Genomic DNA, 12,433 nt, shown 5'->3' on the forward strand with positions numbered 1-12,433 from the left:
ATTTAGATAGCATCTACTTTAAGGGACTTCACCTATTTCTTTTTTCTTTATATTATTAATCCATTAACCTAATAGCTTATTTTCTAGGTTCTGGGACCACAGATAAGTAAGCTGGGGAAAGGACTGCCTTGGGATGAAGCTTTCAGTGAAGTGAAAAAACTAGATCAGATTTTCTGTTTTGTCACTAATGACATTTTGTGCTGCATACTTCTTTGTTGGGGGTGGAAGGGGGAGAATTTTCCTGTGCATTATAGGATATTGAGCAACATCCCTGCGATCTACCTACTATTTTCCATTAGCATCCCCCTTTACCTGGTTGTGATGACCAAAGATGTTTTCAGACTTGGCCAAATCAACCCACCGCCAGGTTCCAACTAGGCTAAAATATAAAGAGACTAACCGATAAAATATGCATGTAAGTGTCCTCAAAGAAGTACCAGGTAAGATAATACCTTAAGGAACAGAAATGAATATAGGAGAGTTCCAAAAGGAACAAAGCACAGTGTAGTGGCTCTGCAGAGGACAGAACTTGATCTGCCCATGGAACTAAAGCAGGTCATTGTGGAGGAGGGACCCACAGCTAACACCATTGATGGCCTTGCAGACTGTTACAGGAAAATAGATTTTACTGTAAGTATAATTGGAAGGCTTTGGAGACTTAAAACCATGGAAGAGAGACAATTAGACTTATATTTTAAGATTAGCAGTTTTTCCCTATGGTGTTGAAATTATATTTGGTAGGGATGAAGTGGAATAGAGGGCTTGTTGGTATAATGATTCTCATTCTATTGTATGAAGTCTGTGCATGTTTGACTTCTAGGTGCTTAAAAGGGGTATAAAGTAAAGGAACAGAGGCTAGGGACAATATGGAATAACTTTATAAATAAGGAAAAATCAATAAACATGTGCCAATGAAGGTTTAGATAATTAAGTAAAGTTTTATTCCCATGACAGAACTCAATCCCTCAAACGGTAATGATAACTATGTCTATAGGAACAATAATATTAACTTTGCTAAAAAAAAATCAACAGTAAATGTGATTGGCAGCAGCCAGTATAACAAATGGAAAGGAATTTGGAGGAGTTGTACAAAATGAAAGACTTTTGTAAGAAGAAGGGCATGGGGATAAGGATGTTTTACTAGCTGAGAAAGCTGGTTGGTTATTGCAAGGTTACCTTTAGGGGATGGCAGGGGTCTATCAGGCAGATTATCTAACCCATGCTGATCCAGTGATTCCTAATGGGCTGGTGCAGGATTCATTTCTGCGAGATTCAAAACCACAATTCAATTAGGTTGGTCTGCTGAAGTGGGGCTTAACATAAGACTCTCCATTGTGGGATTATCTTTAACAAGTCCCCCCTTTTGAGATCAGACTCTGAGCCTAACTGAAAGATGTGATAGAAATGTACACAATACATCAGCACTAGCTCCCAGCTCCTGATTGGAGCTCTTACAGTGTTTTGCTGAATCTCTGAATGGCATTCATAGGTCGTAATGTAGAGTGTCCATTCTTTGAAGTTGGTCATTCTCTTCATTCCTTTTCTAATGTTCTACTCTTATGGAGAATATTTGTTTTGTTGTTACATGCATTTAAAGCTTTTGTGAGAATATATCACTAGGATTACTATGATTATCATAAGCATAATATTTCCAAATATCTGGACTGTACATGAAAGACATGCTCCCCTAGACTCAAAGCAATCATAATAAAATAAGTCAAAGAAATGCCCCAAGGAAGGAATCACTTTTTTAAACCAACAGACTTAGTCATTGATCTTATATAGCTGAGTCTCAGCGTCCCCAAAAGTGTCAATCCAGTTATAGTAAGTGGTGTTGGTCATAGCACAAACAGCTAGTTTAGCTAAAAGATAATCAAGGGCTATCCTATTATCAAGAACAACTTTGGGTACAGCGCCCTGGGCTATACAGCAGGTAAAATTGGCCACACCCATGGCATGTGGAAGTTCCAGGGCCAGGGATCGAACCTGAGCCATAGTGGTGATAACAACACATGGTTATGCTCTAGGCCCCAAGAGAACATTAGCCAATATTCTGTGATAATCTGTATTGGAAAATAATCTGAAAAAGAATGGATGTATGTATATGTATAGCTGAATCACTTTCTTATGCAACAGAAATTATCACAATATTGTAAATCAACTATACTTCAGTAAGACATTAAAAATGGGGGGAAAAAAAAGAACAACTTTGGCCAGAGAGTCTGGGAATTTCTGTTGGGCAGCTGATGCTACATCAGCAGATTCTGCAATATCTTCCAAGAGCTAAGGAACAGTGCCTGATCATAGCCTCATTTGCACTTAGGGGAAGGATACTCAGCATCTTAGTAAAAATCTGCTAAAGAAAGCAAAATTTAAATCATGAATGCCTCCTAGCAATTCCTCTTTGTGACTGTGGCTCAGAACTGGAAAGATGGCAGCCATGGAGACCAGTACAATGTAAGCATATGTAGACCACACAGGTGGATTTATTCCGGTTATCGTTGCTTTGTGTCCTTTTCTTTGCACAGAGCCTAGGTTAAAGTTTCCCCAAATTTGGGTTTCTGACACAAAAGAGAGGGGGCTGAGTTTGAGTTTTGAGAAACTGAGGCATTGGTAGAACTGTAGGATTATCAGAGTCATGACAAATCCAACAATCATTTGAAGGTTGAATTATTACCTCCCTGCAATGGGTGGAGATACTTGACCAATGGCATTATCTTTCAAGGCCAGACCAAGGCAAAAGGGGGACAAAAGAATTATAAAGACCTTCATGGTCTATGAAGGAGGGATTGAAAGAAAGTGTTAAGATTAGACATCTTTGGAGGATGTAGTCTACCTGTATTTCAGCTTCTTCTCCTCCTAGTCAATTTGATTTTGAGGTCTCCACTATTTGCACAGGACCAGGGATCAGGTAGAGCCTTCTTCACCTGTGAAACATGCACACAATTTTCAACACCTTGTAATTTGGCAGTGGTATCAGTGGTCAAGTGTACTTGGTGGGGTTCTATCCATGAATCTCACTTTTGTAAAAGCATCAGAGTGAAATAATAACAAACTGGGAAAAAAAAAACTGCTTTAAAGTGTCTGCTGTTAAGATAGTAACTGTAAAATATGATAATATTATACCAGGACATATCAGATTTCTTGAATTCTTGTACAATTTTAGAACATTTATGTTAATAGCATGCACCCATAAAAATATAACCTAAGAAAGTTTAGCATCTCTTCTTAATTGATAATGCTTTCTATGCAATTTAACATATTAAATCAACATAAATATTTTAATACCTGTCCTGATGAGAAAAAAATCTCTTGAGATTTTCCAGGGAATTATCTGAGAAATATCAAATTTATTCTGAGGTCAAAAAGATTTCATTTAGAATTTGATATGGGGAAAATATCAAAAAGTTTGAACATTTGACTAAACAGGGTCACAAATAACTATCAGATATTACTTAATTATCTATTTATCCAAAGTGACAATAGAAGATGGTAGAGGTAAATAAAAGATAGTTATGTGTTATAAACAATACTTACCTCTTAATATTGAGAAGGCTGATAAAGTCAACATGAAGTGCAATAAATCATTTTGGTCAAAGTCTTTGCAGTCCAAGCAGGTTACCTAAAAGGTAAAGAAATTTTCAAAATCCCTTATCAAAAGTAGACATTTTGTCATTTTAATGGAGAGAAAACCAATTTCTGATTTTGTACCTGTGTACTTCTGATACCAAAATTTTTTTTCAAGCTTAAGTAAATTCATTCTAAACTTAGCCATCTTGACTACACATACAAATCCTTCCTCAGACTCCTTTTCTACAAACCTTTTATAATTTTATTTTTATCATCATTCAAAGTTTGTCCTTTTTTTCCAGTCTGGAACAACCAATCATCTCATTTTCCTTAATTATTTGTCATAAACATTTGTTTCCTTTATACTTATTTCTAATTCATAATTCCATAGAGTAATTAGAATACTTAATTCCTGGTATCAACTAAGAAATAAGTAATTGTGGACTGTCAAACCAACTTTTTGTGCATTGGCAAATTTGTAACTATGTTTCATAGTTTCTAGAAGTATATCTTTCATTACAGATTTTTTCCATGTGGTACAAAATATGTTTACTACTGGATCCAAATGTCTTCATTTCCTCAGTAAAAGGAAGCCAAAAATGGATAAACTTATGTTCACTAGTTAGTATTTCTGTATTTTATCTTATTTGGAAATAATCTAGGTATTCAATGAATATTCATTTATTTCTCTTATTTCATTATAACTTTAGAGTTTCAAGTTACAAGATTTTTGAAACTATTTTTGCCATATCATAAAACACAGTGTTGAAAAGTTTATTTATAAATGTTTACCTTACATTTGTTTAATTGTTCTTAACACTTACATTTAGATTAATTGCGAAAATTTCATGAGCCATTAACAGCAAATCATCATCTTGCATTATCTTTCTTACTCAAAATTTCTGTAACAGATTACATGAGCTTATTTGACTTCCAGTAAACCTAGGTAGAATAAAAGTAATAATACTGATAAATCTAAAGTATGATTGGTTTAATTAAACAAACGTTAACACTAGTTTTTGTTTTCTAAAGATTATTCTAGACCACATGAACTTGAAAAGCATTTGAGTTAGTTTTTATATTTCTGAGAGTATATTATTAATGTAGTATTTGTCTTTTTGATTAATATAGTTTTTGTCTTTAAGCCAATTCAGTAGAGCTCTTTACACATTAATTTTGGCAATACCATCTGCAGTTGGAAAAAATATTACAAATCAATAACATACGTACATAGACACAGAGACAGATGCAGAGATCTTATAGATCTTATTTTATAATTTTAGCCATGAGTTTAATGGAAAACTCACTGGTTTATAAAAGAACGGTTGGATACAAATTATGTTTTTGGCAGATGGAATAAGTTAAGACTACCTGTTCAAATGTTTAAGCCTTCCACTCATCAAATCTTTTTTATAGGACTAGTTTTCAAATAGACTTTCTTTCATTATTATTTTTCTTTCTGATAGGCATTATCTTGGTTCCTAGAGACCAGCTAGAACATTTACATATCAAAAGGCACAGAGAAAGAATCTAAGTTCCATCAAGAAGGACTTGTTTCCTAAGTTCAGATCTTTTACAATATCTGCAACTCCTTTTCCAGGAATAGAGTCAAGCCTTTGAATTGCTTCTAGAGCTGCATTTCTGATCTTGTAAAGGCTTACTTTTTAAGACAAGTTCACTTGTTTTTAATTCCTCAAAGACTTGTTTTGCAACCTGAATAGTATAAGCTGACCCACCCATCCAACAGTATGATCGCCAAATTGCTTCTTTATCAGGGAGAAGACCTTCAACTAAGATAGGAAACAAAATTTAAAAAAAAAACTAAACAACCTTGTGTTCTAGATTTAGCATCGCTTGCTGTTGGAATATATTTTAGGTACCGAGGTTCATTTTCACTTAACGAATTGGGCCTAAAAAACCAATTTTGATCTGGCTCTGATATCAGCTTCTAATTTGGGCAACTTCTGACCAAAGCTGCTTTTAAAAAAATTCTTTCATTATGCTGTCAGGTTCCATCTGGAACAAATAGTAAATACTCCTGGCAGGAGTGAACAACCCCATGGACACAGAGGTGTTCTCCCCAAAAGGGTGCAAAAGATTGTACCCTCCCAAGATCCAGAGCCACTTGCAAAGATAACCAAAGAAGGAAAGACTTCAAGCTTTCCTCTGAGAGCTGGCAATAGAAAGTAGGACCCTAGCCATAAATAGAGCACAATCCACGTTTTTGTACAGCCTTCTTTTGGGGTCCCCAACCTGACAGTGGCTTAAACAAATCCTTAGGACACAAAATGAGACAAACAAAAGACAGTGGCTGTTCCTGGGGAAGAAAGGAAATAACTAAGGGGTCTAGATTTAGAAAGGAAGGGACAGTGTGAAATTTTATCTTCCTCTGTTAACCAGGAACTACAGAGATTCTGAAAGCTGATTCGGGTAAGATTCTCACCCTTCACAAGCTTCTATCAGTTTTCCTAGGATCTCCTCTACAGGATCCAAAGTAAATATTGTGTAGAGAGTGTAGTCTGAGTAACTACCAGAATTTTACAAGATTTTCCATTCATTTTAATTTTTGCTGTTTAAAGGTATAATTGCTAACAGTTCACTTGAGAATCCCTTTGAATGTCATCAACCCTGGAAGAGCCCTCCTTCAAAGGTAGATGTGGGGGCAGCTATAGGCCACTGAGTTGGAGGAAGAATTTTGTTTGCATTCTTTTTTTTTTTTTCCCCGGCCATATTTGGGGCATACGGAAGTTCCCAGGCCAGGGACTGTATTACAGCTGCAGCTACAGCCCACACCAAACAAGATATGAGCCCCATCTGTGACTTATGTCACAACTTGCAGTGATGACAGATCCTCAACCTGCTGAGTGAGGCCTGGGATCAAACTCACTTCCCCATAGAGACAACATCCAGTCCCCAACCCTCTATGCCACACTAGGAACTCCTTGTTTACAGTCTTGTAGTCTCATCAGAGTGGAAAGACCATTGAGGTAGAAGCTGAGAAGACTGTGAGTACTCAGGTGCAGGACAAGAGAGGGGAGAAGGAGGAGTGATATTAGTCTTACAGTCCTTTGTTTTAGGTACCACTTATTTTCTGTCACACTTTTGCAGACCTCTGCATGACAATTGAAATAGGTATCTCATTCTGCTCATTTGATTTGGGAGCCCTTCTTTTCAAGGGAACTTATTGAATAAATGATGTTGTCTAAATGGAACATTTCTCAAAATGGTCATTGTAATTCTAGTTTGTGTTAGTAAGATTTTTCCATTTCTGTAGATATTCACAGCTTCCAAGACTATAGTTCTTCAAACATTTTTGCTTGAAGGTGATACACTCAAGTATTTGAAACATGAGGATCCCATTTCTTTAGCTAAACCTTGGGTCTCTTGGAGCCAAATTAATATCTAAGAGGGATATGCTACTGCGACTGGGACTATATGATGTTTTAAAGTGTACCTTGTCGGATGAAAAGGTTTTTTTTTAAGATTGAAAGTGACCTAGTGCCAATCTGACCATTCTGTGACTAACTTTATCCTAGCATAAGAATCAGAGCTGGGTGTCAAGCACTCTAACAGTTTTTAAGTGCTTAGTCCCTGACCACTAGTATTGCAGCTTTGCCCTCCAAGGCTCCCATTAACAGTAGATCTATTGTTCCTGTACTTTGTGTGCAAATTAACAGAAACCAGCAGTAACTGAGGAAATGGAACTGTGGACACCAACATTAACCAAAGAGATGGTACTATGGATTGGCCAAAAGGAGGCCTTGGATGTGCACCAACAGCTACTCTCAAATATAGGTGTGAACAGAACCAACAAAAGGGGACTGTGGATTAACAAGACTAAGGACTAGCACCCTTCTAAAGTCTGTCATTCCAAACTGAACCATTAACCAGGACTGTAAAGCCAATTAGATCAGGAACTCAGTGCAAAGGGAGTGGGGCTCATACCTGAGAGGAACCTACCTATGGCCCTTGGAAATGGTGAGAAAGAGAACTCAAAGGGTTCACGGATACCAACATGTGTGTTTTCCTTTGTCCTCAGAGTCATCCAAAATCTCCTTCAGATTCAACCACTGCCATCAAGCTGTAAACAAACAAAATTCAACTAAGTCAACTCTAAAGATCTTATTGGTTTATGCACTACTTCATGAATCAGGCAGCCTCTGGTCTAGAAGGTAGAAAGGATCTGCAAGGATCTATAGAAAACAAAAGAATTTTAAAGGCATAAGGGAACAGGGACAAGGCAGTTACACTAGGCAGAATAAGTAGGTTTGATGGTGCAAGGCTACTTTCCTTTGGGGATGGCAAGGGTTAGATTAAAGAACAAATACCAATCCAGCAAATCCAGATGGACAGTATAAGACTATTTCTGGGAGAGAGAAAACTGTAATGCATTTTTATTTATTTATTTATTTATTTATTTTGGTTTTCTAGGGCTGCACTAGAGGGTCCCAGGCTAGGGGTCCAATCAGAACTATACCTGCCAGCCTATGCCACAGCAACAGCAATTCCAGATCTGAGCCATGTCTGTGACCTACACCACAGCTCATGGCAACACCAGATCCTTAACCCACTGAGTGAAGCCAGGGATCGAACCCACAACCTCATGATTCCTAGTCAGATTCATTTCCCCTGTGCCACGCTGGGGAGTCCTGTAGTACAGTTTAGTCTCAGGTGAGGGGCTTAGCATAAGCAACTCAACATTTTTTTTGTTAACACCTTCTTACATGTAAATATCATATTTCTTACATATTTCTCAACTTCCTCTCTCTTCTTGACCGTGATTTCTCGCCCCTATCCTGGACTTAATAATGGAAGTTTACATTGAACATATTTTGAACTTTTTTTTAAGGTATAGTAAATTAAAAAAAAAATAGAGAGAACAAGAAAACCCTGCAGTGAAATAATTTTACTTCTTAATGTAATGTATAGCACTGATATCCAATCTTGAAATTTACAGAATAAACCTAAGAAGCATAAACAGAAAATGCGATCATACTTGAAAGAAACAAAAGCAAAATAGGATAGTGTCCTGACTGATCACCCAGAGAAGGTGGAACCAAGCAATCATTCATCCACAAATCTGGATTGATGCCTACTATGAAGAAGGTACATGCTAAATTCTGGGATAAGATGGGCATTGAAATCTAAAATAGTCCAGGCCAAGGCAAGAGTAGAGGAGGCGTGCATTTATACAATGACCGCATGATTAAAATGTGAATTTGACTGTAAGTACTGCCAAGCTTTCCTGAAGACAGGGCATTTTGATAATGGTGTCATAGCACATACTATGCCAGAAAAAAATCAGGATTACTCTCTTATTTATTTAATATTCATAACAAACTGATGAAGTAGGTATCATTGTTATCATTCTTATTTTATAGAAGAGGAAACCAAAGGCTTAGATGTCAGTGTCTTATTTAGAATTATGTAACAAGTAATGGAGCCAAGATTAGATATTAGGAACTTTTGTTTCAGAGTCAGTATCTCAATGTTAAAATATACTTCTGCAAATTAGAACAGGAGAGACAGGCACAAACTGGACCTGAAAGACCATTGAAGCTGGCGTGCACAGGAGAAGGCAGTGAACAAAGTGGAATGGTTAGGAGTATGGAGGAATAAAACTGAATGGCTGTCATCCTAAGAACTGAAACTCCTGATCCACCACTACTCCTGACAGCTTCTAAAAACCAGGCCAGACTAGTTTCATTTTGCCTGTTATGCACAAGAGCCTATTAGAAAATGTTAACAGAAATTTTGCAAAATGATCACTGATGTTCTTTCCCTATAAGACATTTCCATTACTTTCTTTCTTTCCATATACACTCCCATGATTTACCAACAAGCTGTCTCAAATGGACCTTTTCCTCTTAATTATTTTTTTGCTCCTTTTGTTACAGCTCCTTCTCATCAATTTGATTACATTCCAATAACTAGGGCTCTTTCTTAATTAGCAATGTCCTACTCTTTGACTTTGGGGTGTATACGTAACAATACACATTGCCAGCAAATTAAGAGAAAATATCCCAATTTTTGTTCACAAATATGCTGGTATATAGTTTAGTATTCAAAAAGCTTTGTAGACCTCATTTTATCGGAATAAAATCAGATACTGGAAACTCCAACATTGTTTTTAGCCCATGATCTCATACTCAAAGGGTCATTTCCTGTTCCCCTTCCTTCTAGATGTAGAATGACATTTGGATGATAATTTAATAGTCACCTAAAATAAAGAGTAGATTTCAGCTCAAATTGTATAACTAATTTTACTCTGTACATGGCAGTTTACCAAAATGTCTCATCTAACCATCAACCACAACTTCTTATAATCTACTAAATTGTCATATACAACCTTATTCTTTCCTCAGTCATTTGGGAACCTGTTTCTTCAACAAACAGCAATGAAAACATTGACAATTCTTTTTCCCAATGCAAATGGAATTTTATTAAAACACAGTGTCAATTTTTCACCAAGGGTAGGCATGGTAGGGATCCAATTTTTTATTTTTTTTTTCAAAAAAAACCTGCATATTTTTCAAGGGTCCTGGGAAAACTGTCAAGATTTTGAATATTCTATCCACAAAAGTCAATATTTTATAGAAGATCTCTTGAAGAACAACATAAGATAATATACTGAGTAGGTGGAATTAATCATGTATGTTCATTGATCAGTACTGCCTAATAGGATTTTCTATGATGATGGAAATTTTCTATATATGCCTCACCCAATATGGTAGCCATAAACTCATTGGCTATTGAGCACTTGAAATTTTATTGGTACAATGAAATACTTAAATTTTAAATTTAAGTAGCACATCTGTGTAGTGGCTACCATATAGAACAGCACAGTGTCATATAATTTTCTGGAATAAAAGGGAGAGGAAGAAGCCAGAAATGTTTTAAGTCCTAAAACAATACTTGGAGTGAATAGATGGAACTTGGAAACCCTGAAAAGTAAACTCAGCAGATATATATATAGGTTAAATCTCTGAAAGGACTAAAGAAAACTTTAGATGAAGTCAAGCAGAACTTACTTGAGGGATGTTAAACACTGTGTCTATTCCATCAAGAGCTTTGAGGCATGGGTCTGTCATATCAGCCTAAGTCTTTAATGAAATGACATCTTCAATTAACTTTTCTAGATGATAGATATCGTCACTAGTGTTTAAGATGAAATTCATTATTTTTCAACAGAAAGCTATAGATGCCCTGCTGCCTTTTACATGCAGCATCTTCAGTAGATAATTACTTTGATCCTTATTGGGAGTTGTTCACACTGATCTAAGGCCCAAAGTCCTCTGTGTAACACCATCCTGATCCAAAGCCAGACTTGCTCCAAATCTGTAAGAGCTACTTCACTTTGCCACAAAAAGTACATCTGACTTATTCATCATTCTGAAAATATGCCACATTATCACAAGCAGAAAATTTTAACTATAGGTTGTTCATCTTGATGCATGCTTACCTTTTTCTTGAAACACCCTTTTTTAACTTGTTTACTTGGCTAACTCCTGTTCATCCTTCAATGCTTAATTTAAGCACCACTTACTTAGCATCCTTTCTGGCCCTACTTACCAGGTCCTAGACTTTCCCTCAATCTTGGTGAGATGAAGGGATGCCTATTTTTTTTTTTCTCTGTCACTGTACTTCAATTAAATGAAGATAAGGACTCTCTCCTTTTTATCTTTGTTTTCCTGATAGTCTAATGGTGCCTGAATATCATAAAAACACTCTAAATATTTGACAAATTGATACATATTTATTCTAAAAGTTATGTGAACAATAGATTGAGAGCAATTCCATGAGAAATGGTAGAACAATTTCAAGAGTCAGGTCTCAGTAAAAGTGATGAGTAGATTTCTACTTATCTGTATCAATATATCAATTGGAACAATAGGCCATGTAGGTCTTTTACTCTAGAAAATTTTATCTTTAAAAATATGCAATAGACCCTTGGCATTCAAGATGGAGATGTTTAGATGCTTTAGACAAGCCTCTAATAACAGATATCCCTTCAGTATAAAATATTTCACCACAGAGGAGTTGTATGTAGATGAAGAGAAAACCCCAGAAAAATGGTAAGATGAGTGCTAGGTAACCAGCTCAGCTCATATATTAAGTGTCCAATTGATTTAACCACGTATAAATAGCTCAGTGACCAAGGTTTACTAATGTGCCATGATGAAATGTTGTGCTTTACTCCAGTTGGCAGACATGTCAGGTTTCTGAAAAATCATCAAAGTAATAAGCATTCTATCTACTAAAACCAATGGTTTGTATAGATAAAATAATTCCCTCAAAGGAAATACTCTGAAATACTTCTTTCCCTTAATTATGGAAACTGCCTTTAACTTAGTGGTCATGGTATGACAATATTCCAGATGAAGTGAGGCATTCCAAAATTTGGTCCAATGTTTCATAAGAGAAGTTAGCAGAAATTCATGTGTAAGGGGACTACAGAGATTATAAATAGAAATATTTTCAGACATTGCCTTCTCCAAACAAGAAGAGCTAATATTTTATAAGACATGTATTAGAAGTATCTTGATCATCATATTCCTTAAAAAAATGATCACATTCAGCTGGCTAGTTCATCAAGGAATTCATGATTTCATTTATTGAGTAGCTGTCCCTGAGAATAGCAATTGTGAAGAACAAAGCACTTCATGCTATTTAAATATATATATATTTTTAAAATAGCAATTCATGCTATTAAAAAAATCAGTCACTACAAAAACAGCAAAATACACATTCTTTTCAAATGCACATGGAATATTCTTCAGGATAGACCACACACTAAGCCACAACAAAAAAAGTCGCAACAACTTAAAAGGATAGAAATTATATTAAGCATTTTTTCCAACCC

General features: G+C 36.0%; 1 protein-coding gene across 11 annotated transcripts in view; it reads left to right on the forward strand.

The window, feature by feature from the left end:
- Positions 1–12,433, forward strand: part of GRM7 (glutamate metabotropic receptor 7) — an 885,981-nt gene that overhangs the window by 765,568 nt on the left and 107,980 nt on the right. The window contains exon 9 of one of the 11 annotated variants that reach the window (XR_002338091.1): positions 8,528–8,676. The exons of 9 other annotated variants lie outside the window; for them this stretch is intronic. Coding sequence is in view for 1 of the 2 variants with exons in the window: in XM_021071054.1 (XP_020926713.1) it covers positions 8,528–8,590 (63 nt within the window). In the remaining variant the exon portion in view is untranslated. Of the gene's footprint in view, positions 1–8,527; positions 12,359–12,433 lie in introns of those variants that run through there. One more of the 11 variants, XM_021071054.1, reaches the window with a different exon arrangement.

Source organism: Sus scrofa, chromosome 13, assembly GCF_000003025.6.
Source record: "Sus scrofa isolate TJ Tabasco breed Duroc chromosome 13, Sscrofa11.1, whole genome shotgun sequence".
NCBI classification, from domain to species: domain Eukaryota; kingdom Metazoa; phylum Chordata; class Mammalia; order Artiodactyla; family Suidae; genus Sus; species Sus scrofa.